Source organism: Tupaia chinensis, unplaced genomic scaffold (genome assembly GCF_000334495.1).
Source record: "Tupaia chinensis unplaced genomic scaffold, TupChi_1.0 Scaffold000415_1, whole genome shotgun sequence".
Classification (NCBI taxonomy): Eukaryota; Metazoa; Chordata; class Mammalia; order Scandentia; family Tupaiidae; genus Tupaia; species Tupaia belangeri.
The window spans coordinates 2,856,017-2,883,623 of record NW_006159920.1 but is presented as its reverse complement, the minus strand read 5'-3'; the positions used below and the strand labels follow the sequence as shown (position 1 = coordinate 2,883,623).

The 27,607-nt window shown below is 43.3% G+C and overlaps 1 protein-coding gene across 1 annotated transcript in view; it reads right to left on the bottom strand.

The window, feature by feature from the left end:
* Positions 1-2,666: 2,666 nt before the first annotated feature.
* HACD2 (3-hydroxyacyl-CoA dehydratase 2) overlaps positions 2,667-27,607 on the bottom strand; it is a gene marked incomplete at its 5' end in the record, with an annotated part of 103,033 nt that continues 78,092 nt past the window's right edge. Inside the window, 3 exon segments of the mRNA XM_014590178.2 lie at positions 2,667-5,092; positions 10,332-10,510; positions 12,050-12,171. Of these exon segments, the coding sequence (XP_014445664.1) occupies positions 5,010-5,092; positions 10,332-10,510; positions 12,050-12,171 (384 nt within the window).

The following is a 27,607-nucleotide window of genomic DNA, read 5'->3' as shown; positions in this document are numbered from 1 at the left end:
GCTTTATATGGACAATAAAGACCCGTGACTAATTTTCCTTAGTGCGCTTTTCTGCCTCTTTCAGTGTCCTCGGGCAGAAGCTGTTTTCCATACGCCTTTGGTTCCCAAGGCCCTAGATTGCTTAGGAGGTGCTGCCCCCCCGTGGGAAAGCCTAGCCATGACAACACGGAGGCAGAAAAGGTGTTTGTGGATACTCCCAAGCGCAGCAGCATCTGGAAGTACATCTGGATTGCATCCACCCGAGGCTAAAGAGAGATGTGAAAATACTCTGTAATGAGGGAAATAAAACTTGCCAACATAAAGATTTATGAAATGGGTACTAGGTGTTTAAATACACAGCTTCTCATGCTTAGTTTTGCTTATCAAAGGAGAGACTTTAGGGTGAATGGATTTTCACGGAAAGATGGTATTTTAGGCAATTAGACTTGCCCCCATAACAGTAAGGGCATCTTTCTAAATGAAAGGAAAAAAGGCAAATAATTAAATAGTATTTCACATTTTAAAAAAAGAAGCATTGGTCAAAAAGCCACACAGCTCTCTCCCCTAATTCTGGTTCTCAGTGGTAGGCAGGAGAATGTTAATAGGTATGGCTATTTTTGGTAATAGTTGCTTAGAACAATTTCTTCACCACCAAACTGTATGACAATGAGCCAGGCTATTTGTAAGGCTGAGGGTTATTTTTTTTTCTTTTTAATAATATGAGGAATTGCAAAGCTAGTCTTCATTCTTGTTAAAGGGAACAGAACAACACAGCAGTATTTTTGGAACGCTGCGTGTAACAGCAGGCCTCTTAATTATACCAATGGTAATTCCTCCAGGCTAAGGCTTCTGTTAACACAGTACACATAATTGCCACAAAATATGACAATGACAAATTACAAAGCCCCAGTATCCCATTACCACCCTAAGATTGTAAGGTCGTATGTATTTTCTGGGTAGTCTCTGTATTATTTACCATCTGTTCCTCAGTTGTGTTGCAGGAATTTTATTCTTCAAAAAATGAAAAAAAACAAAACCAAAAAACTACCTCTGAAACAGGAAAGACTACATCCGGTGAGAGACGTAGTCTCTCCCTGTGCTGGGAACATCGAGGCTCTGACCAGAATCTAGACAGGACAAAGGAGGTGGCACTCCCGCGATGGTGCGGTTAGCCCTGAGAGGGGTGGACCCGGTCGGGAGGACAACACGGCCAGCCCCAGGGGAGGGCACCCAGAGTTGACCAGAACCTGCTCGGAGCCCTCAGGGCTTGCATTCTGAGGGGAAAACGTGAGGGTTCGGAGCCAGGTCAGAAGTGACCCGCTGAGAAGGTCCTAAGTCAGTGCTTCCTGGGAACTTAGAATAAAGCAGTTCCTGGATGGTTCTGGTTGGAGGCATTTTCAGGACGAGGTGCTTAACTTCAGCACTTTTTTTTTTTTTTTTTGGTCATAGTGTGTATGCGCTTGCTGAGACAGAGACAGTGAGAAATCACACCAAAAGGGATGACCATGCCACAATCCCCTCTCTCCATTCCCCTCTTGGGACTTTGGGAACACATGTACATGCTCCTGGAGTGATTCCCAAGTCACTGGGTCCAGGACTTGAACCACAGAGTTGGCCATGTGGGATCCAGCTGCCCTAAACTCCTTGCCACCTGCTGGCCTATACTACAGCTGGTTCTAACGTCAGATGAATATTGCTGGCCAGCAATATCTCCCCTCTCAACTTGTGTTAGAACATCACATAAAAACAAACAAATCCCCTCCCCCATTATATGACAAGGGTTCTCAGCTTTTTGCTGATTAATCTCTTTGATTCTTCGGTCGCTTGCATGAGGAGTCCTTCTTCAGTCTCTGAAGCTTACAGGCTGGTTTGGTAAGCTTGAAGACTGGCAGGAAACAAGGACTTTTTGGAAACCTCTTAATATAGCCTGTTTTTCCTGTAAGTGCAGAACCATTATGAATAGCAGAAATAGATTTTTAAATTGTCTAAGAAAGAGCTGGAATCCTTAAGAGAATTGAAACGCTTCCATATCTCGGCCAACACCACATTCAGGCCTATTGAATGTGAAATACGCACTGGTCAGTATTTCAAATCCAGGCAGAGCGCACATCAGTTTATTTTGAAATGCAACACAGATTTTATGAATACAACTTATTACATTAACATTATCAGGTAGAAACAGCTTTCAAATGCATGCATAGAAAGTTAAGCAGTCTCTGAACTCCTTATTTCTAAATATACAAAAAATACATTTAAATTATATAATTTTAGTGAATCAAAGACTTATAAAATTACAATTTTGGTTTTCACAACATAGAAAAAATACAAAAATGACTATATATCTTGTTGTATAATTTTTTTTACCCAAATTTCAAAGGAGCAGTATGTATTGAATCTCATGTTTTATCTGAAACTCAGGATTGAAAATAATTTGCAGGTTGAACCACATCAAGACCAACCTTTTATTAGAAATAACCAAAAAAAAAAAAACCAAAAACAAAAAACCAAAATAAAAACAAACAAAAACACCTCAAGTGAAAAATGAGGGCACACTTTCTTCGTGTGCCTCTTCAGAACACTCCGCATTGGCTCAGCCTTCCCGTCAGAAGTTCGCTTTAGAGGAACTTTCTCATCAGGAGGACGGTGCTTTATCCTGTGACCGAGTCTCCACGGTGCCTTTGATCATGGTTGGTACATGTTAAATGAATGATCCCAGTCTTAGCAAACGGAACACAGCAAGATGCAGATGAGCCGCGCGTGTCTACAAAGCACCACTGCAGACCTCAAAGCATTCTGTCAGGAGGCTCCACAGAGGGGGTCGGAAACACAATGGAGGGGTAGCCGGGAAGATGGTGCCTTTGACTGTGCCCTGAAATGAAACTGCTAAGTCTGACAAAACACCATCAAACACCACGTTCCTGGTTCACACTTTATAAGAAGATGTGACATTTGGTGGGGTTGGATGTTCCCGATTTATAAAAGAACACCACTACTTTAAGGGAGAAATTAATTCGTGTTAAGGATAAAGAAAGCAGTTACTCAGAGAGGTTACTGAAGGACACGGTGACATGCCTTATCTGCTGTAAGTATTTTAAATGTTGGTGTATAAAAATACACGCTGGGGGTGAGGCCCTTTTTGAAAAGGGAGTTGTTTGCCGTGTTCTTGTTGTCAGGGTTCAGTTTGATGCAATGGATGTTTTTCATAAATGGTGACAAATTATAATAGAGGTGCCTGAATAAAACTCCCAGTCCAGTAGCCCCAGAAAACTACATTTTTCATCTCATCTTTGATAGTTATTCCAAAAACAATTAAAAAAATCTTAACTGAATAAAGTAATAAGGCAAAGATAACCTGCAATTCTATTTTACAGTAGAAATACATTTTCCAAGAATCAAAAGAGAGAAAAAGCCTGACAAATCATCTTGCCAACATATTTTATCTGTCAAACACAAGGACGGATTCTAATCTTGACATACCCAAGTTAGGAAGACTGATTTTAAGAAGCAGAATCTTGATATTTAATTCAAAAATAATTTATCACACAGCTGCCTGCATTAAATTTTTAAGCTTCTATGAAAATAAACATTTAAAAATTTAGCTTTCCATTGTGACACTTTTCTGATACTAGCAATGAATGACAACTACTCAGTCAGCTAGACCTTCACACTCTTCAAAGAGCAACAATCCCCCCCCCCAAAAAAAAGAAAGAAACAAGGCTTGGGAAAGAAAGTACTGTGTTTTGAATCCAATGCTCATCTAAACTTGGGTTTTACGCCTTCATCCAGCCTTTCTTGAAGGGTTTACAATGCGCAGTTGAGCGACTACATGGTACGAAGACACAGCATTAACGAGGGGACGTCCACAGGACCAAGCTATTGGTATTTGATGGCTGTACCAACACATGCAGATGACAGCCCTTAGCTCACCACCACCCCGCGGGGACATTCTACTGTCTCTGGACTTACCACTTGGTGGGAATTAACACTGACCATAGTAAGGAAAAGCATTCAAACAGAAGAGTGAGTGACAACCAAAACATAAAATAAGAAAAAGAAAGTACGAACAGTGTATAAAATATTCTTGCATGTTTTTCTGGACCGCAACGCCTTCCATGTGCTTTCAGTAAGAGATTCCCTACTCCTGTGTGACTGGATTGGCTTCGGGTCCAGAAATGCGACTAGAGATTGGCAAATGCATTACTCGGAGGTGCTCTGAGAACTGTACTGTGAAAGGTACTCATCACTTACAAGCTACTGAGCTTCCCCTTGCCGACAACGGTCATTCTGTTGAAATATGATTGAGGCTGAGCTCCAGAGAAGGTAGGTTCCTTACAACGTACACATACCTATGAGATTCAAGCACGTTTCTTAGTGGCAGGCAGTCATGACTCAATTGGAAACAAACAAAAGGGTTCTAGTTTTCTGATTGTGGGCACTACCCCGAAGCTTCACAGGCATATACGTTTTATAATTCATTCACTAGATAGGAGGGGCTAGGTCCCAGCCATAACTTCAGAGCATTCCATAGAACAAAGTTTGCCGCTTCAAAAAGACAAATAGTTTCCAGCATGCAGTCAAGCACTTTGAAGAGGGAATGCTAAACACACTGCAGACTGAAACATAACTACTGCGAGCTGGGCACTCAGCTGGGACGGGTTCAATACTCGGCCTGTAACTCTCAGGTACTTCGTGTTACAGATCTTTATCAGATACGTGGAGGACACAGGAGGGTATAAAATGCCAAATCCCTTTCTGGTGCCATCGTAAATAGTGGGAACTTCTGGTTGAAAGAGCATGCTGAAATGGACCAGCCAGGATGTTTTACGTAACAGCCTTTTTTTTTTTAATTTTTTTTTTATAAAAGCCCAGGCCCATGTGACGCTGGATTTTTGTTTTTGTTTTTTAAATATTTTAAAAATAGTTCTTACTTATTTTCTATGAAACGTATTGGGAACTCAAAAAGTCTGCAGCATTGTTTGATAATTGAAAAGTTTTTTTTTTGGGGGGTAGGAAGGTGCAGAAAGCAGGAACTATTCAAATTTCTTGTGTTCTTCAGTATGAGAAAGGACCTTTCTTCTCTGGTGTATCATGTGGAAGTATAACTGGGGAAAAACTGAAAAGAAAAAAGAAAAAAATTGGTTACAGAGATCATTTAAAATGGATATTCAATGGGAGCTCGTGACCGTGCGGTCCTCTCTGACCCTCTGCCACTTTCTTGTCTAGAAACCAAGGAAGACAGCAGCGTGGGACTGAGGAAGGGGAGGGGGAACACAGAGAGACTTAGCTTCTCCTGCGTTAGCCACGGGAGAGTGGTGTGGAGTGGAACGACAGTCACCGTCATCACTGTAATTACCAATCAAGATGTCACAGAGCTGCCAAATAAAATTCCCAAATCTCTCACGTTATCTTCACATTTATTCTGATTAATTTCACAACCAGGGGAAGCATTCTAATGATGGAGTTGGCTACTCCGATTTCAAAGAGGAGGAGCTGGCCCAGGGAGGGTGGGTAACGTGTAACGTGGCTCACAGCATCACTTACAGGTAGGGGCAGGCTCAGGCCTCCTGATCCTCTGCCTAGCCCCCTCTGTCACTGTGGGAGAGGACTCTCCCAGAAGTTCGTCCCAAGAAAAGCTGTTCTTTGAGTGGGAAGACTGAGGACGGAGGGGTGCTAGGGCATTTAACCTGAGTACAACCAAGCCAAGTCTGAATGTAGAAAAAGCCCTTATCATGGCAAGTCAGGATCGCAGGCCTAGAGAGCCTCTGTTCTTGCTCATCTCATAGAATACCTTCAACAGTACCGGCTCTTCAGTCAACAGGGCGGTACTGCCTTTCTAGGGAGCATCTGTAAATGAGGGAAGCCCCTGGGATTTAGCACACAGGGCCAGGGGCACGGCAACATCCTGCCTTGTGTGATGGAACCTGACTACAAAGAGCTGTCCCACCCTAAACGCCTGTGGGTCCCGGCTGGGTACGGCCAGTTTGAGCTAGCTGGTCTTCACGAGGTTACTGTACGCTGGGGTCAACCACCGCACAACGCCGGGAGGGCGGTGCCTTTCCTTCCTTCCCCCTCAACAGCGCAACAGCTCCTATCTCTATTTTTAAAGGAAGTAATCTATATTTTGGGGTGGTAATTTCTACTACTGCCAGCTCTCTCCTGAGAATTTCTTCCTTTTTAAACAGGTTCCAGGTTGGCCAGATTTCAAATGATCCTCCACAAGTGCCCCGAGGCATCAGCGGGTGTGTGTGCGGGGATCGGATGAACTGCCGAGGAGGCCTCCTTGAGCTGCGCTGCCATCCACTCCACTTGCTATTTCTAGGCAGGAAGTTATTCACAGAAAGGACCTGGTTTATGCATATAATTCAGCAGTGAGGAACTATTTTGGTACGAAAGCCAGAAAATTTGACAAGCTCTATAATCTTAAAGCTGGAAGTAAGGATATAATTAAACCATAAGGAATGCTAATTGCCATCATTTAAAAATGTGAGGCCAGTCATATTTCTATAGAGCCCTCCAGTGAAAGGAGCCGTGGTGAGCTAGGGTGCTAAGGACTTCCCACTGCTGGGCTTTCTGACTACATTACCCCACGGGGGTGGCTGCAGCCTCCAGGCCTTTCGGGGGGCTGGGGGAGGAGATGACCTCGGAGCCACTCATTAGGCCCTTAGTGGCCGTTAAAGCAAGAAGACAGTCATACACTGTCACGTCCCTGGGCCAGGACCTGTCGGCTACCAGAAACAGGGCAGATACGGCCCTTCATTGCTTTCCATCTCCCAGAGGCCCTCGGTGCCCGAGAGGACGCTGTGCAGGAGGCCAGGAGACTGAGGAGCGTGGGCTGTTGTTTCCTACAGCTCTAGCCGCGACGTCTTGGTGGCTTGAACCCTGATGCTCTGTCCATCTGAATTACCGACGTGTTCGGGCTGAACCAGCCATAATGGCTGGAACAATTCCAGGTGCATGTCTACAATCACGTCAGGCCACACCGACGACCGTGAAGAAGACCTCTACCTGACAGCAGGCTATTGAGACGTCTGCCTCCTCTCTCCTGGCTCAGGACACAAGTGAAGATAGTCACTGAGCGTGCCGCATGTCTGTCCCTGTGTGTGGAAGGCAAAGGGGTTGTGGGTACTCCTGGGCTTTCGTCCCTTTACCATGGCCGATAACATTTAGGGCTCCCTTCCGCTCCAGGAGGAGGACTACTGTGCAGACGAGAGCATCTGCAAATGCTCTGCCTCTCCTCGGTGCCACAGATCGGAGGTGTGGTTCCTGACAGCCAGGTCAGTGCCAGCTTCTCGGAGTCCTCCCTATAGCAGGGCTTCCCATGCTTTTCCTGTCCCCTCCCTCATTACCAATTGGCACCAATTTGCAGGTAAATTTCAATCGGACTTAGACACCCGCTGAGTCCTGCAGAGTGTGCTGTAGTGACACTGGGGATGCTGCGACTGGGGCAGGATGGGGAGGAGCACCTTGCCAGGGTCTCCAGAGACCCAATGCGAGTCTCCTGGAGACCACAGCCAGGAGTCACAGCCCAGGCTACGTGTGCAGTGATCAGGACCATGAAGGAAAGGTGTTACTTTACATAGTACGCGTACACCAGCAAAGTCCCATTAACGACAATTACAAGAATGCTAAGTTGGAGAAAGAAGACCAGATTTGGTAAAGGAAACTGCCTGTCCTAATTCTGCATTTTCTTCTTATAAATACAAAGTTTTGGAAAGTTGGGAACGTGAGGTTGGCTGGAATGAACTGCACAAAGTAGTCTCAGTAGTAACAACCTGAACTCCCAGAAACATCCATGGCAACTGGCCAGGCCGGAAGCACCGCGAGCACCAGCAGCCTGATGCTGACTCGTGCAGGAGCAGAGTCTCAGTGCCACCTCGAACCTGGGCAGGGAGTCAGGGACTAAGAGGGCCTTCGTGCACCTTTCTATGATACCCACCCTTTCTCCTGGTCTACAAGAGTGAAGCTGCCTTACAAGAAGAAATTATACCTAGTGCTCTATCCAAAAAAGGTGGAGAAGCAGAAAGGCGTTGGGGTCATGAAAGCAGACTTCCGCTGAGAGACGGGTCCTACCCTTTCCTCTAAGGTTCTATTTCCTATTTTCTCTCTTCCACGTCAGTCTGTCTGCTATTTAGTTTGCTATAGAGTGCATGTGGTCACCAGAGAGAGAGACAGGGAAAGTGAGAAATCACCCCCAATGACGATAATCGTGCCACAATCCCTTCTCTTCTGTTCTCCTCTCAGGATTTTCGGCACGTACACATGCCCAGCATATTTTTCAAACCTCTGGGTTTGGGACTCAAACTGGGCAACAGGCTATGTGGGATCCTGCTGCCTTAACCTCCACGCCACCTGCTGGCCCACTTCCTAGCCTCTTTCAAGGCTAAGAAGAAAAATCCCATGGAACTGGGGTTTTCCTCGGGAATCCTATCAGCATGGGAAGGCTGACCTATGCTTGACCAGGCCCTGCCTCTACATCAAGAGGTCACTAGGGAGAGGCAAAAGGCTTGGCACTAGTTGGTCACTAGAGCACAGAAAAGACTAACAGCTGCAGACAGACAGGAAATCTTGTAGAAACTCGAAGGGGGGAATCCCTGGATTTTTGTTAAAGTGGAAACATCTTATTATAGGTTTGATTTCACAGTATCCTCTCTGCCCTTCCCCCAGTTATCCAATATGATATATATCTCCTATTCATTCAAAAAATGTGTTGAATTGAAATAAACCCTATAGTGCTCAGTGGGCTCACAGGTGTTATTCTGGGTGTGGTAAAACTGCAACTGTGAATTGTTGCTCTAGAGATGGAAAATGAAACTGTAAGAAATGGAACCGGAAGGTAGTATAGTGGTTAAGATGCTGGACTCCCTTGAGGTTGACTGCAGCTTGAGTCCCAGATCCGGCAGCTTGAAACTCACTCTGGGTGTATGTGTGTGCATGCCCAAAATCCCAGGAGGAGAATGGAGGAGAAGGGATTATGGCACGACTATCCCTCTGGGACGCGATTTCTCGCTTTCTCTCTCTGTCTCTCCGGCCAGTGCATGTGCCCTATAGCAAAAATATCTCAAAATAAAAAAAAAGAAAAGAAAAAGAAAAAAGAAACTGTAAGAAAAAAAATTTAAAAAGGTGAAACTAGAAGCTAAGTTTTGTTACTTAAATTTTGGGAACTCTTTTGCACTTATCTTTTGTTTGAAAATCAACTACCTTTCACATTTGGAGAGAGATGGCCTTTAGCCACCAGGGCCCCAGCACTACAGAGGAGGACCTGACCATGGGTAAGGGGCAGCAAGTGAACCATGAAGCAGAACGGCATTCGAGAACTCCTGGGATGGATGTTCACATGAAATCTGGATGTCACTCTTTTCTCACAGTGTGCGACGTGCCATTTTCCACCGAGGGACACAAACATGCCGCTTCTGATTGTCAGGATGATTCACTCAGATAATGCTGTAGGCTAAAAAAAAAAAAATCCAACCCTGCCTGAACTTAACTTGGGATTTAGGGGAGAATACAGCACCCTGTAGAGACTGAAGGAAGACCCAGGGTTACAACGGCTACGGAAATAGCTACGTGAGAAAAACACTAACACTCCGTGTCCTTGGGCACACGGAGATCTTTTTGGGATGTAGAACATCAGAATTCAAGAAGAGGACTCAACTCCTTGCCCTCATCAAATAGGGCCCCCTCACAGAAGCACCAGACGCGCCTCTTTACCTCTGCCCCTGAGTATGCTGAAAGGCACATCTGATCACCTATGTATGCAAACTTCTAGCAGTATTATGAAAATATCTGGAAACCATCCTGAAGAGAACATTATGTCCCATTCGGATGGTTCCGGAGCTCAACAAGAAAATGAGAAATACAGAAAAAAAATCTATTTTTATTTTGTTATTCGTTTCCAGTTAACTACCCATACTTTCAAAATGCAGTACCTGTCTATTTTGATATAGTAAACAAAGCAAAAATCTTCTTACAATGTTTTTCAAATACCATAATAAGTGGTTCTCAAGAGACTGAAAAATAAAAGCAAGGTAAGGTCTTGAAGGGTCTTTTTGTTTGTTACTCAGTACCTTCCTCCAATATGTAGTTAACCTACCTCGGTATTTGCGGTTTCAAACCCACACGCTGAGAAGTGTTGCATTTTGGCAGCTGCATGGAGAAGGGTTCATCTTTATTCAGTTACCACCAGAGAAAATTCCCTCTGACAGTCGGCATTCAATTAAAACCAAAGCGTTCCCAATAAATTAGATTTACATGTACTTGGATATGGTACAAAAACAATCAAAGACATTTAACTCCAGTTACTGTAGAGCCACATTTTAAGGCATAAGGAAATACGTGCACAACTGTTTACTTACTTGGAATGTAGGAGATCATGATCAGAATTAGGAATGCATAGTAGTCAAAGGAGAAATTGTATCTGTTAGGTAAACTGATGGAGTACAGGCCAGCCTGTCTGACGAAGGGCAGAGCTGCGTATATTGTGAGCAGCTCTCCTGACACTCCCATCGGGTACAGCACAATGAAAAGTGTGTATCTAAAACAAAGCAAGATAGGGCAGGAAGCCAGCATTAGTAGAAAGACACATGATCATCTGTCTAATCAGTTCTGCTGTTTTAGAAAGCTGTTGTTTATAAGTGCTCCTGGTATGGACAAAAAAAGGATGCAGTATCAAATTGCTATTGAATAGCTGATAAGAACAAATCCCCAGGCAAGCTGGTGACATGGTGGTTAAGGCGGCTAGAGTCCACATGGCTGACTAAATGGTTCAAGTCCTGAAACTGGCAGCTTTGAAAACAGGGCACTTGTGCTTGTGTGTCCAAAATCCTAAGAGAAGAATGAAGGAGAAGGGATTGTGGGGTGGACATCCCCCCAGTATGTGTTTCCTCACTTTCCCTTCCTCTGTCTTTCTGGTCAAAGCAAACTAAGAAAAAAAAAGGAGTGACTCCCAATGAAAATAGCTTAAGTAAAATATAAAAAAATTAAAACAGGTTTCTATTATTCAAAGCATTCAGACAACCTTATCCTGATAAAATTTACAGATCAGATTTCTACCTGACCCCTGCTTCATACAAGTTTAGTTTAAGCAATTTGGAGGCAATATTTAGGCAATAAAGGACAAATGCAGAGGGTGATCATTTCTAACCTTAGTCTTTTTTTTTTCTTTTTTTGGAGAGTTTTTTTTGTTTGTTTGTTTGTTATAGGGCGTGTGCACTCGCCAGAAAGACAGAGAGAGACAGAGAGACAGAAAGTGAGAAATCACCCCCCAGGGGGGATGGTCACGCCGTAATCCCTTCTCCTCCATTCTCCTCTCGGGATCTTGGGCACGCACGCACACGCGCCTGGCGTGAGTTTTAAGCCACCGGGTCCAAGACTTGAACCACGGTCGACTACCTGGGAGTCCAGCGACATAGCCATTATGCTAACTGCTGGTCCTGCTAACGTTAGTCTTCATCCCATATGGGTTTTTTTTTTTTTTTTTTTTTTCAAGAAAAACAGTTTTTATGGACTTTTTTCCTCCTGAAACTTTTAAAAAATTAATTAATTTACATTCATCCCCTAAGCATCATCACAGCATACAAAATGTGACTTCCCATGCAGAATATACTGCATAGTAGCTTTTTTTTTTTTTTTGGTAGAGGTTTTTGCTATAGGGTGTGTGCGCTTGCCAGACAGTCAGAGAGACAGAAAGCGAGAAATCACCCCTCAGGGGGGATGGCTACACCGCAATCCCTTCTCCTCCATTCTCCTCTTGGGTTCTTGGGCACGCATGCACACGTGCCCGGCATGAGTTTTAAGCCATTGGGTCTGGTACTAGAACTGCAGCCAACTACATGGGAGTTCAGCAATATAGCCATTATGTGAACTGCTGGTCCCCATAGTGGCTTAATCATGCATGTTATCATCAATAATTTTCCATTTCTAGTTATATATATATATATTTACACCTATGTCACAGAAAGTGAGAAAGCAAGCCACCCACCAGGTCCGGGACTTGAACCATGGTCAGCCATGTGAGAGTGCCCAGTGCCCTAACACCACGCCACCTGCTGGTCCCCCCCATATGCTTTTTTACCTTGCCCATTTGATGAGGTAAGGCAGGTGGTTTAACAGACTGAATGTGTAAAAGGAGTAACGGATAATTTCTGTGATTGTCCAGGCAATTACAAACAGGAGGACACTGTCTTCACTCTGAACCTGAAGGCGAAGGAAAACAAAAACAAAAGCAAACACATAAACATGTGAACCAGGAGGCACTCACAATCTGCAGCCCTCTTGCAGAGCTCTGTGTGTGTGTGTGGGGGAGGGCGGACCAGCCACTGGTCTGTATGCTCAGTGCCACAGCACAACACAGTAGCAAAGGGACGAACATGGGTGACAACAGGGGTGTGGAGCCCAGGGGTAAGGGGCAAGGGGGCAGGGGCTCAGCTTACTGCGGGGCACAGCAGAGGGAGATGGATGAGCCGTGGCCCACAGAAAGAATCAAACACCATGAGTTTCTGTGCGTTTGCTCCCCAGCCTGATGCAGAGCATGTGAACTTTTGTCAGGGGGCGTTAAGGGTGAGGTAAGGAGAGTGGGAGGGCTAAGAGGTGGCAAGCTTGTGATCCATTACCCAGAATTTTAATTTGATTCGCATGACAACTGGGAATCCAAGAGAACTTCAGAGAAGAGGGTGTAGAGATCCAAGCACAATTGGGGATGGGGCTAATTGACTGGGGGGACAGATTCAGGTGAGGGAAGAGCTGGAGACCATCTGTGAGACAGGGCCAAAGTGTGTTCTTCCATGGGTGACTTCTTCCCTGAGGACAGGCTTGGTTTAACTCCTCAACTACCACAGAAGTTTCCAGGTTGATTGCAGGAGGCAGCCAGAGCCGGAAGAGCTTTGAAATTCCCAGCCTCCTCTAAAGTTGTTTTTATGCTGAAAATTCAGTAAACTTTAAACTTTCTTTTTTCCAGGAGTTCTCTTGCATAAAAATTTATTGCTGTGGCATTAACTTGGAGTACCTCCCACATCCCACCCCAGCTGGGTTTATAGTGATCTTTTGTGCCTAAAAATCGATGATAGATAATAACCTGGCACTCCAATTCACTTGAGTTTCCATGCATCTAAATACTTGGGCCGGCAGTGACAGTGTGGTTAAGACGGCTGGATCTCACATGACTGACTGCATAGTTCAAGTCCTGGACCTGGTGGCTTGAAAAACAAGCCAGGCATGTAGGTGTGCATGCCCCAAATCCCGAAAGTAATGAGAAACAGCAAAGAAACTGTGGGATGATCATTTCCAGGGAGGAAGATGCTTTGTCACTCCCCCTACCTTTCTGTCACTCTCTGGCGACTGCATGTGCCCTCTGGCAAATACAAAATAATAATAATAATAGAGGCCGGCAGGTGGTGTGGTGGTTAAGGGCGCTGGACTCCCACATGGTTGATCACGGTTCAAGTCCCGGACCTGGCAGCTTGCTTTCTGACTTTCTCTCTCTCTCTCTGTGTCCCTCTCTGGTCAAATTAAAATAAATAAATAAAGTTAAATAAAAACAGTTTTTTAAAAAAAAATAATAAAAATGACCTGCGAGTTGGACGTGAATTAGAAATCCCACTTGGTAAATAAACGGAATGAATCTCAACTCCAAGATGGACTTTCTCTGTCTCTCTCAACATCTGCTATAGCAAAGGTATGGCATTCTAGCTTTAACTTTTGCTTCTTTCCACTTGCAATGCTAATCGTTTTTAGCACTTATATTCTTTCTCAGAAAGTGTACATGGAGTGATCCACCTACACAATGAAATAAGTAGTCATTTACATACCTATTAACTAAATTGCTCTGACAAAGAACTTCATAAATGCATAGTTACTATTCTCTAAAAATAATAAGAATTTTATACTGTCAAGAGCAAGAGTACTTTCTGTTTTCCTGGTGCTCTTATATTAGCCCAAGTGAAGCAAAAGCTAAATTCTAAAGTTTCCATGGGGAGATTTTTCAGTCTGTCCCTAAATCTTTGCTTAAAACCCATCAATACTTAAATATCATTTCAAAGCACACTTTGCTTTTTGATGTGTTTTGTAATCGTCCTATCTCAGGGAGATAACATTCTACAGCTACGGGCTCAAGCCTTGACCAAGACGGCTGGGTTATAAAAGGAAGTGCTCTAATATTCTGTCACGCATTCATCTTGAAAGCAGGGAGTGTGTTATATTCATCTTTTGTTTTGCAGAAGCACTTTGTGCTTTTCACAAGTCGGAGTGCAAAAAATATTTGTGGAGCAAATTAACTCAATCCCAATCAGGTCATACTAAGATTCAGTTCCCTTCTTTTTCATGACTAGTATTAGTTTCTATTACTCTATCACCTTAGTGGCCCTCTGACCCCAGAAATTGGTTATTTGATTCCTTCCTCCTTTTGCAAATTGGACAAAGCCAGACTCAGGTTCAATATGAACACAGTCTGCTCCCAGAGTCCGGCTATGAAGGCCAGTTCCTGAGCCTTTTTTTGGGAGAGTTTTTGTTTGTTTGTTTGTTTTTTTGCTATAGGGCTTATGCGCTTGCCAGAAAGACAGAGAGACAGAAAGTAAGAAATCAGCCCCCAGGGGGGATGGCCACGCTGCAATCACTTCTCCTCCATTCTCCTCTTGGGATCTTGGGCACGCACGCACACATGCCCGGCATGAGTTTAAGCCACCGGGTACGGGACTTGAACCATGGTCAACTATAGGGTCGACATGGCCATTACATCAACTGCTGGTCCCCAGTTCCTGAGTCTTTACAAAAAGACTGTGGATCGGGTAAATGATCATATTGTGAAAAATTATTATTTTCAGATCAATAGGAAATGCAATATTGTTATCAAGAAGGTACTTAGAGGGAACCAGCAGTTTGCGTAATGGTTATGTCGCTGGGCTCCCATGTAGTCGACCGCGGTTCACGTCCCGGACCCAGTGGCTTAAAACTCATGCCAGGCGCGTGTGCGTGCGTGCCCAAGTTCGCAAGAGGAGAATGGAGGAGAAGGGATTGCAGCGTGACCATCCCCCCGGGGGGGTGATTTCTAGCTTTCTGTCTCTATGTCTCTCTCTGTCTGGCAATCGCATGTGCCCTATAGCGAAAAAAAAAAAAAAGAAGGTAGAGATCAATCTTATTTGACTGGCAGATAATTATCCAATAACACAAAATGGGCAAAATATTAATATGAATAAATTAAAGCCAGTGAGATCAATAAGACCTGGACATATATTTGTGGACTCGTCTTTACCGCAACATTATTCACAACGGTCTAAAGGTGGAAGTAACCCAACTGCCCAGCAACAGATAAACAGATGAACAAAATGTGGTAACGGAGTATTTTTCAGCCTTAAAAAAGAAGGCAATTCTTACAGCATCTACAACATGGATGAACCTCGATGATACTACACTAAGTGAAATCAGGCCGTCACTAAAAGACAAGTACTGTGTGGTTCCACCCCCACACGGTCAAGCTCAGGGACAGGAAGTAGAGACAGAGGCTGCTCGGAGCTGGGGTCGGGGGACGCGTGGAGTTATCGCTGAACCGGAATGAGGTTTTAGTTCGGGAAGATGACGAAGCTCTGGAGGGGTACGATGAGGATGCTGCGCACCACGATGTACTCACTGCCCCTGAACTGTACACTTAAAACTGGCTACGTATGTTTGATCGTCATTTAAAAACAGAAAAAAATCAATCCCTAGCTAAGATCACACTTAAAAGGGCTAAATGTAAATTATGCATGATTCGGCAACAACCAAATGACTCGAGTACCGAATGGAGAAGTCCTGGCTTATGAAACCAAGAGATCAGGCGGTTCTGGTGAGCCATACATACAGGGGAGTCTGCAGGGTGTGCGGTGACGGCTGGAACCAAAACCCAGTTTCAATCCCCCGAATCCTCCTTTCCTAATTAGTTCCTGCATTCTGAATGGATAAGGCCCCACAGAGGGCAGAGTCTCCTCAACTAGAAGAAATCACCGTGGAAGAGGAAAGAGAGCACTTTAAAATACGTAAAAGATGCCATGTGCGAGAGGCATATGGGCACGAGACTAATGGATAAAATAAACAGAGAGTAAAATGCCAGGTTCAAAATAAGAGCGACTATGACAAAGCAGCCGACTAACACAATCTGCCTCCTCTGGAAGCTGGAGCTCCCAGGTCCTGGGCACATCCAAACCAAGACTACCCTGGACACAGACCAGCAAAGGGCGGGAGCCCACGGATAGCTGAGCTGGATGGCAGGCCACGCAGCTGCCAGCTGCTGCCATTTGGGAAGGTGGGTGGCAACGACTTCGACCTGGAAAAGGGAGAAAACTGACTAACACTGACTTCCGTCCATGAGATGTTTTGTTTGGTTGGGGGAAAATATGGTGGAGACTTCACTATTACTTCTTAAAAATAATTTTCCTTTATCAAAGAAAGCACGAGAGGAGGGACTAAAAGATCTCCTGCTGGGCTGCAAGATGGTATGGTAGTTAAGGTGCTAGACTCCCACATGGCCAACCGCAGTTCGAGTCCCACCCAGAAATGGTGGCTTGCTTTCTCACTTTCTCTCTCCTGCTAGCTCTCTTTGGTCAAATTTTAAAAATAATAATAATAGGAAGCAGCAAATGGTGGGATGGTTATGTCCCTGACTCCTGTGTAGTTCACTGCAGTTCGCATCCCAGTCCTGGTAACTTAAAACTCACGCCATGTACATGTGGGTGCGTGGGGACTGCGGCATGGCCATCCCCTGAGGGGTGACTTCTCGCTTTCTGTCTCTCTGGTGAGCGCATGTGCCGTATAACAAAAATCTCTCCAAAAATAGTAATAGTAATAATAAATGAATTGAATAAATCTTTTAAAATAAAGCTCTCCTGTCATTAACAATTGCTGAGTGTGTAGAATGGGGTCATTACTCCCTCCACGATGGCAAGAGCTTGGAGGATCCATGTCTCGCCATTTGTCTCCCTCCACCCCAGTAGGTCTGGACATAAGAGAAGTGTGGTTGAAATCAATGCCCCTTAAATGGAATGATAGCTTATATTTGTTCTTCTCTTTTATGAAAGCAAGAGTTTGTAAGTGACAATTTTTAAATAAGTACAGGGCCTCCTTTCCATTAAGGGTCCATGACTCAAAGAATATATATTTTTAATTATTTTATTTAACTTTATTTATTTATGTATTTATTTTAATTTGACCAGAGAGGGACAGAGAGAGAGAGAGAGAGAGGAGAAAGGACAGAGAGACAGAGAGAGAGAGAAAGCAAGCTACCATGTCCGGGACTCGAACCAATCAACCATATATGAGTCCAACACCCTTAACCTCCACACCACCTGCCAGCCCCAACTCAAAGAATACATATATATATGTATATATGTATATATACATTTTTTTGAGAGGTTTTTGCTATAGGGCACACGGGCTCACCAGAAAGACAAGAGAGACAGAGAGACAGAAAGTGAGAAATCACCCCCAGAGGGGATGGCCATGCTGCAATCCCTTCTCCTCCATTCTTCTCTCAGGATCTTGGGCACGCATGCACATGTGCCCTGTGTGAGTTTAAGCCACCAGGTCCGGGACTCAAACTGTGGCGGACTACATGGGAGTCTAGCGACATAGCCATTACACCAACTGCTGGTCCCTCAAAGAATATTTTAAAAAGCCAGTATAGGGCCAGTTCCATAGCCTGGTGGCTAAGGAAGCTGCATCCCATAAGGCTGACTGTGTTCATGTACTCCCTGTTCATGTACAAGTGTGCCTCAAAATCACAATGGGATGGAGAAACAGAGGAGAAGGGATTACAGCATGACCACACCCTGTGGGGGGGTGCTTTCTCTCTTTCTCTGCCAAGCACAGATGCCCTTTAACAAATTACAAAACAAAGCTACCAGGTCCGGAACTTGAACCACAGTCAGCCATGTGGGAGTCCAGCACCCTTAACCACCACCCCACCTGCCAGCTCCTAGAAACTTGAGTTTTATTAGTTATCAATAATAAGAGGCTTAATATTCTTGCAAAAGATTTGATGCAAATATATTATTCAAAGCAGCCAAAAAGTGAAACCCAAATATCCATCAACGATGAAAGAATAAACAAAAGGTGATATATATCCACACAGTGGAACACTACTCAGCAACTTAAGGGAAGAAATATTGATACATGCTACACAGATGAGCCTCAAAAAATCTTGCAAAATGCAAATAATCATTCATCAAGATGATACCATTCTATGCAATGTCCAGAAAAGGAAAATCAAGAGACAGAAACTAGTGGTTCTTAGGGGCTAGGAGTGGGAATTAACCCTAATAGGACACGAGGGATCATAGTAAGGTGATGCAAATATTCCCAAACTGGATTACGTAAATTTACTAAAAGGCATTGTATACTTAAACTGGGTCAATCTTATACATTATACCTCTGGTGAAGTTGTTCAATGAAGAATAAAGACAGGATTGCTTTAAATATATACGATTGCCTTTTGAAGGGAAAGGTAGGCACTTAGGGCAAAGGGGAGAAGGGAGATAATGGGATTTACGGACGTTTAGAACAAAGGACATACACAGGGCAGTGGGCAGGGGTAGCCCTTCTGATCGGGCACACCTCCCTGTGCCTGGCACAGAGCTGCACACTGGGTACTCCACGCGGCAGACGGAAGGTTCCCACCCCTGCTCTAAGGCGAGGGAGGAGGCGGCTGGTGGAGGCGGCTTGTGTAATTTAGCCAAGGGAGTTTACATAGAAATTCAAGCTGGAGAAACAAATGGATGCAAGAGAAAAACCTCTACACACAAATAGCATCATATGTTTGACTTTAAAAGGCACAGGGAGTATCAGTACATGAAAAGCTGTCATTTTTATTACATTCAAAGAAAAACAGATGGTGCCACGCAAGAAAATGGCTATTGTAGAAACCCCATTCTTCTTAGAGTTTCGGAGCCCACTACATACCGCTCTGGTTATTTCAAAGAAATCGTCTCAGCAAGCTTCATGGCGAGCATTCTTTCCTCTTTTCTGTAACCCCTTCATTTGTGAAGAGAAGATATTTTGGTAAAATCTAAGAGGGTAGGGCAGAGCCTGTTCTTGGGAAAAAACTCTGACATGTCTGAGCTCAGGCTGCCATAAGGAAACTCCATAGGCTGGGAGGCGGAAAAGCAGAAACTTATTTTGAGCCTGGAGGCTGGAAGTCTGAGATCAGGGTGGCAGGGCAGCATAGCTGGTTTCTGGCGAGGGCTCTTTGCCTGACCTGCAGACAGCTGCCTTCTTATGTGTCCTTACACGGAAGGGGATAGTAGAGGAGAAAAAGGTCTCTGGTCTCTCTTCTCAGAAGGGCACTAATCCTCATGGTCCCAACCTCAGGACCTCACCTGAATTTAAATATCCTCAAATACCATTGCACTGGGGCGTAGGGCTTCGACATACGAACTGGGGCAGAGTATGGATACAGCGATGAGCCGGGCCAGGTGCTGGCAAACTTTCTGCAGAGCTGGACGTGAAATCATTTAGGTTTTGCAGCACATGTGGCCTCTGTCACATATTTATCTCTGTTGTTTATATCCTTTAGAAATGTAAAAACGATTACAAATTGCAGGCTGGTTGTGGCTCATAGGCCGAGCCCTGCTCTAGATTCATTTGACCCTAACTCTCCCTTCCTGTAACCTCTTCACCACACAAATGTCATTCTTCACCCTTCCTCTGACAGACTGTGGGGTGTGTGTGCGGAGAGGAGGGAAGTCAATATACCCATAGCCAATGACCCCATGAAAAAAGGAAATACCATGGGGCTGGCAGGTGGTATGGTGGCTAAGGGTGTTAGACTCCCACAAGGCCAACTGCGGTTCGAGTCCTGGACCTGGTGGCTTGCTTTCTCGCTTTCCTTCTTGCTCTATCTCTCTCTGGTCAAATTGAAGTGAATAAATAAAGTTAAGTAAAATAATTAAAAAAAAAAAAAAGGAAATACCCTTGCAAGAACACACATAGGCAGGTTTTTCATGTTCTATCGTCTTAAAATGTTAGTAACTACTTTGCATGTGTATATGTGTGTTAAAATATACAAAACATAGCATTTAGCATTTGGGCTGGCCCTGTGGTGCAGTTGTTAGGTGCCACACAGAGAAAGCTAGACCCCACACGTCCTACTGGGGTTTGAATTTAGGCCCTGGCGGTCTCGTTAGATACATGCATGCTTGCCCAGGATTCTGACAGGATAGAAACTGGAAGATAAAGGCCTGTGGTGTGACCAGGCCCCATTGGGGAGTGCTTTTTCTCTCCCTCTTTTTCTCTCTCTTGCACGCATGCACATACGCACATGTGCACACATCCTTCGGCACAGAAAAAACCTACTATTTTAACCATATTTAAGTGTATGATTAAGTACATTTCCCACATTGTGTAGCCGTCATCACTACCTATTTCCAGAACTAGTTTATCATCCAGACAGAAACTCTGTACACTTTATACAACTCTCCATTTCTCCCTTTCCTGTATCCCCTGGGAATTCTTCTGTCTCTAAGAATTTGTTTATTCTAGTACCTTACATGAATGGAATCATTCGGTGTGTGTCCTGTGTCTGACTTACCTCATGTAGCATAAGGCTTTCAATGTTCACTCATGTTGTAGCAAGTATCAGAATCTCCTTCCTTTTTTTAAGGCTGAATAAGTTTGTTGTGAATAAGCCATATTTGTTTAACAATTAATCTGTTGATGGACACTTGGGTTGTTTCCATCTTTTTGGCTATTACGTGATGAATACTGGTGTACAAGTATGCTTAAATACCTGTTTTAAATTATTTGAGTATATACATAGGAGTGGAATTTCTGGATTATATGGTAATTCCGTATTTAGCCTTTTGAGAAGCTAGTAAACTTTTTCCATGGTGGCTGCATCATTTTACAGTCTACTAATAATGCATAAGAGTTTCAATTTCTCCCGTTTACTGCCTGTGTTCTGTTTTTGTTGTATGTGTATGTTTAAATAATCACCATCCTAATGAGTATAAAGTGGGATCTCATTGTGGTTTTGATTTGCTTCTCCTTAATGACTCGTGATGATGAGCCTCTTCGTGTGCTTGCTGGCAATTCACGTATCTTCTTTGGTAAAACAGTTATTCAAGTCCTTTGTTTTTGATTGGACTGTTTTATTGAGTAATCTCTTAAAAAGTTGTGGGAACAACTGCAGTAAAATTACTATACTTACTGAGCTCTTACTATATGTCAGTTACATTTTTTAAAAACATATATTACACCTCAGTGAATCCCCATTTAGAGATGAAGAGATTGAGGCTTCTCAAATTCTGACAGTTCTGGGATTTGTCTTCTTGGGCTTCAGGCTTCCCATGTGCTACACACACACACACACACACACACACACACACACACACATTGTTATGGGGAGAACACTCTTACAAAATCAAGAACATCTTGAAGGAACCCTATATAAAAAGAGCCCAGAGAACAGATAATGTCAATGTGACAGCTATCTAGTGCTAAGAAAGTCATTATTTCACCAATAAATGTAGCCACCTCTGAAAAGGGACTTCGGAATGGGATTTGATCACTAACGGGACTGCGTAGAAGAGGCTTACTGAAAAAGACTGAATAAAGTGCAAAAATGACTGGCCACTGTCCAGAGGTACTGGGTTGTTGGAAGAGTCATGATGCATTTTTGCATAGAAAAATGGAAAAAAACACGTTATGACTTTTCCAATAACCCATATGTCTACCATGTCTATGAAATGACTTCCATGAATCAACTGACACAACATAGAATTTAATATAAGAATTTCAAACAAATTTTGTGAATCTCCTTCCCTAAACCTTGGTTAGCTTATCATCTTCATTTCATTTTTTTGTTTTGGAATTGTTTTATTTTGGGACTTAACTCATTGTCAAGACCCCTAAGAATCTATCTTAGCAGTTGGTTTCTCTTTCTTATCTCCGCTATATAGAAATTAAAAATACAAAAGATGACTTAAATTCAAAATGAAAACAAACTTACAAGCATAAAGATAAAAAAAGAAAACAAGAAAAAAGAAAAAATGGAATGCTTTATTAAGGAAGCTTCTGGTTTTCCAGAGAAGAAATCATCCCAATCATTTCAAATGTGTCTTTAAGTAGGTATTAAGATTCCTCTAAGATTCACTTCCTTCCCTTCTCCGTGTGGAGGAGGCAGTGTAGTGAGGTCTGAAAACGCAAGGTGGTGAGTGTCTGCGGACCAAGGACATGGGCAGGTGAGGGACGACTGGGACTAATACAGGCAGGAACCAGGGGCCTGGCAGTGGAGGATGGGGGTGATAATGGAGAGACGCAGAGGGGACAGGTGGAAGAGCTGGCCAGTAAAGTTGGGAAATTGGTTACATGTAGTAGATAAGTAAACTGACTAAGCAAATAAGTCGATATATTGAAAAATAGGCTTCTTGTTGTTGTACAAGAGATATTCAAAAAGTTCACAGAAAAATGTGTCACTTACAAACTATGGATAGGGACCAGCAGTTGGTGTAATGGCTATGTTGCTGGACTCCATGTAGTCGACCATAGTTCGAGTCCTGGACCTGGTGGCTTAAACTCACGCTGGGCGCGTGTGCGTGCGTGCCCAAGATCCCGAGAGGAGAATGCAGGAGAAGGGATGCTGGTGTGGCCACCACCACCCCCGGGGGGCTGATTTCTCACTTTCTGTCTCTCTTTTTCTTTCTGTCTTTCTGGAGAGTGCATATGCCCTATAGAGAAACCACTCCAAAAGAAAAAGAAAAAAAAAAAGATAGATTTCAAAAAATTTTTTTTTTTAAGAGGTTTTTGCTATAGGGTGTGTGTGCTCGCCAGACAGACAGAGAAAGACAGAGAGCTAGAAAGCGAGAAATCACCCCCAGGGGGGATGGCCACGCCGCAATCCCTTCTCCTCTATTCTCCTCTCGGGATCTTGGGCACACACGCACACGCGCCCAGTGTGAGTTTAAGCCACCAGGTCCAGGACTTGAACCACGGTCTACTACATGGGAGTCTAGCAACATAGCCATTATGCTAACTGCTGGTCCCTCAAAATGTTTTGGTACCAAAATAAACTCATACCTTAATTCTATTTTTTAATAAAATTTAATTTGGGGACTACCAGATGGTGTTATGATTATGTAACTGGACTCCTGTGTAGTCAACTGTGGTTTGAGTCCTAGACCTGGTGGCTTACAACTCATGCCAGGCACTTATGTGTGCATTCCCAAGATCGTGAGAGGAGAAGGCATTGCGGCGTGGCCATCCTCCTTGGGGACAGGGGTGATTTCTCACTTTCTGTCTCTCTGTCTTTGTCTCTCCGGTGAGCACATGTACCCTATAGCAAAAATCTCCCTTAAAATATTTTTTAAAATAAAATTTAATTCCTATTTATAAACATGGATGGGAGAATGCTAGAAAGACTGTGGAGGTATTAGAGTATAATTGGAGGAGTCAGTATGAATTCATTATACACACAAAGAGAGTTATACAAATACTTTCATATATACATATACACACACACACACACACATACATATACATACATACATAACATGTATATGTATGAATATATGTGCATTTTTTAGGGTACTTCAAAAAGTTTGTGAAAAGGACTGTCTCAGTAGTCTGATAGTTGAGCTGGATCCCACATGAATGATTGAGGTTCAAATTCTAGCCTTGATGACTTGACAAACAGGCTGGGTACATGTGCATATGTGCCCCAAATCCCGACGGGCTGGAGAAATGGAACAGGGATTGTGGCATGATCACATCCAAAGGTGGGGAGTACTTTCTCTCTCTCCTCTCTTTCTTTCTGGTGAGCATGTGTGCCCTTTGACAGTTAGAAAAAAAAAAAAAAAGAAAGAAGTTGTGGAAAATAAAATTATAGTAGGAATTTATTTGGTGCAAACTTTTCTAAAATTCAAGGCCATGCATTTTCATGAACTTTTTGAAGGTCCCTCAAATATGTATATACACACACATATATATAGGTGCCCCAGCTTTCTCTACTGAAGGGGCCTAGAAGCAGTGATACCTCAATAGCAATGGGCACCTCGAGTACCCAGGTCTTGGTTCCTAAATAACATCCTGCACTAAAAGGAACCAGGGCTCCTTGGCAAAATGGCTGACCCCAGGGTTGGAGCAGGGACAGTACAAGATGAGTCTGGAAATCTTTTTGTGTCAGAAAGTAAGGAAATGCTCAGTGAGTCAAATAGAAGTAAGTCAAAGGAGGAGGAGAAAGAGCTCCCACTGGTCAGATCACAGGCAATTTGGCATCACAATAAACAACGGATTATAATCCACAGAATAATTTAGGAAGCCATTAGTCCAAATTGATACGAATACAATACATATGGAAGGAAGGGAAAGTTATTCTTCACAGTAAAATATAAACTAATATGCATAAAAGAAATGCTAAAAGTAGACTATCAGTGCCAGCAGATGGTGTGGAGGTTAAGGTGTTGGATCCAACATGGTGACTCTACAGTTCAAGTCCTGGATCTGATGGCTTGAAAAATCACACCAAGCATGTGTGCGTGTATGCCCCAAATCCCAAGAGGAGAATGGAGAGGGGATTGTGGTGTGGCCATCTCCCCTGGAAAGTGATTTCTCACTTTTCTTTCTCTCTCTTTGTCTGTTGGCTTGCATATACACCCTACAGCAAAAAAAAAAAAAAAAAAAAAAAAAAAAAACCCTGTCACCTTTGGTAATTGAAAAAACCTGGAAGACACTAAGAGGAACAGGTGATGGAGATGAATCTCACCAGGATGGGATGGGTGGTTATGGCATCATCCCTGGAAGAGTATGGCATCATTTCTGTGCATGCGGCCTGTGAATTAGATGTAGCGTTGCATCAAGGTTGGCTCCTGATTGGGAAGGTTGTACGCAAGAGATGTAAGAGTGCCTGAGGCACATACTTGAATACTAGGGGTGTCAGGACAGCATATTCAGCTTGCTCCAAGGTTCAGGAAAAGACAAATGATAATGGGCGTATTATATCCTATAATGCCGTGCAGAGAAGGTAGGTGATGGAACACTACCAACATTAAAATACCAACGGTTGGGGAATCTTGAGGGAAGGGAATATGGGAGTTCTTTGTACTCCTTGGCAGTTTTTCTGTGAGTTTGGAATTATTTCAGGGGCTAGCGGATGGCGTACTGGTTAAGGCACTGGACATCCACATGGCTGACCACAGTTCAAGTCCTGCACCCGATGGCTTGAAATTCACACCAGGCATATGTGTATGTGTGCCCAAAATCCCCAGAGGAGAATGGAAGAGAAGGGATTATGTTGTGGCCATTCCCCCTGAGAGGTGATTTTCACTTTCTCTTCCTTTGTTTCTATCCAGTGTGTGTATGTGCCCTATGGCAAAAACTTAAAAAAAAAAAAAAAAGAAAAGAGAAAGAAAAAAAAGGAAAGGAAATGATTTCATAATAAATTATTTTTAAAAATCACCTAAAAACTGAGCAATCATTCTACAGATACAACAGGAAGTAAATACAACTATGATCTGATTTCTAGACATACTGCTTTGGATGTGAGGTCTCTGAATCTGCCAGAACAAGTGGCTATACAACCATAAAAAAAGGCCTAAGAACATTCAGACAAGACACATCGCTAAGGGCACATGCACAGATGACAACTTCAGAAGGAATGACAGGTCAGTGCTGCCCCCCTGCTGTGTCAGCGTCTTCACTGTCTCAGACCACAGACATCCCTAGGGCAGGTCCACATACTTGCTCGGAATAAGGGCTAACTTACAAGGCAAAAGCAAAGCAAATTCTTAATAAACGCTTTAGCTCAGGATAATAATGATGATTAAGATAATGATAGTTCCCATTAGCAGGCCTAATTATTCCCCAAGTATGATCAAAGTAATTATGTGTACATTTTTACCAGTTAACTGTGAAAGTAATCAGTATAAAGAACATCTTCATTTCTATGTGAAAATTCAATTATATCTGTGCTATACACCTCAGGACACAGAAGAGTTCAGAACAGTTGTACAGAAATTCATCAGTACAAGTTTTGAAAAGATGAGGTGACAGTAGAGCTGAAATGCAGCTAACATCCACTGAGTACGTACTGAGTGCCAGGCACTCTCCTAAGAGCTGTGTCTGTGTTAACTCACTGAACCCGAGTGCTAACAGCGGCCCTGGGAGATGGGTGTACCCCTGAGGACCTGGAACAGGCTAGCGCGACGCCTTGATTGGACAACTGAGCCATGACAAATGGCCACAGCACTGCCCTCCCTCCTCCTCAGTGGTTATCCCACCGGATGGTGTCTGCTGGGCTCTGCTTTACTGGTCCTACGCTGGAAGCCCCGTGAGGGCAGCAACCACACTTGTGGCCTCATGTATCCTGGGGGTTGTGTACAACACCTGGAGCACAGAAGATACTAAGTTTGCGGAGTGAGTAAGAATGAAGAAACAGTGGACGGTGAGCCACCTGCTGTCTGAGCCTGTGTTTTCTGCCTCCAGCCTAAGGTGGGGAGGACAACTCCCCAGTGGGAATGAGGCTGACGGCCACAATGCTGGTGCCTGGCTGCGGACAGCAGCCGAGGGCTTGGGCTGGGCGACAAGACGAGTCTGATGACAGTCTCGGTCCTTTCTCTAACTTGATTAGGCTTTTTAAAATAAAAATGCACATCATTTAGGTATCTATTTAAAAGGAATTTTATCCATGATAAGAAGGATATTAAAATATAATAAGTAGAGATGTAGCAGTTATTAAAAAAAAGATTGGGGTGAGTATTAATCTTTTCCCATGACTATTTTACATATAAAGTATCAGTTATGATTTAATATTTATTAGAAATCCATAGCAGAGTACATGGTAAACAAGTCAGAAGATATCATTTTTATTTAATGGAAAATGTGAATTATATTATTAAAAAAAAGAACGTTCTTCCCATTTGAAGGAGAGAAAAATGTGCAACTCTTTACAGATATATATTTTTTTAACCTACAGTGACAAAGGAAACTGGTTAAAAAATTCTTACCATTACTACACAATAACTAAGGACAATTTTTTGATGTGGATGATGACCTAGTTAAATGTTCTGACCTACTAACATAACTCTTCATCATGAAATAAACTTCTGAACATGCAGTGAGAAGAACTTATAAGCATGCAATTGACATGCAATGCATGATCAATTCTGCATTTATGACAAAACCAGACATGCAGATCTGGGTGCGAAAATGTTTGTATTAGTCCAACTTCAATGCTTTTCCACCCATTTTCTGGAAAACCTAAAGGAAGGGTCATAGGTTCAACTAGCCCAGCTAGGTACTACAATCAGCTTCCTTTCTAAGTAACTAAACTACAAATCAAACAGACCTCCAGCATTCTTGGCTGCACGTCTTGGGGCAACTGACTTACTCTCTCCAGAGGCTGGAGACATTTGCATTTGCACTGACATGCTTAAGCTAAGTGCTTGTCATTTAATAAACAGTAGATACTATGATTACTCCAGGAGAGGAAAAAAAATCAACTCACATATTTATTGTGTTCCTACTACCTTTGCTAGTCACAGCTGGGATGCAATACAACCTGGCGGCTGCTTCGTAGGCTTAATTACCAAGAAAATATTTTGTATTGTTGATTTACTTATTGTTGCTTAAGTACTGTTAAGGAGATGCCTCTCCTCCCTGCTTGAAGGTTAATATATGC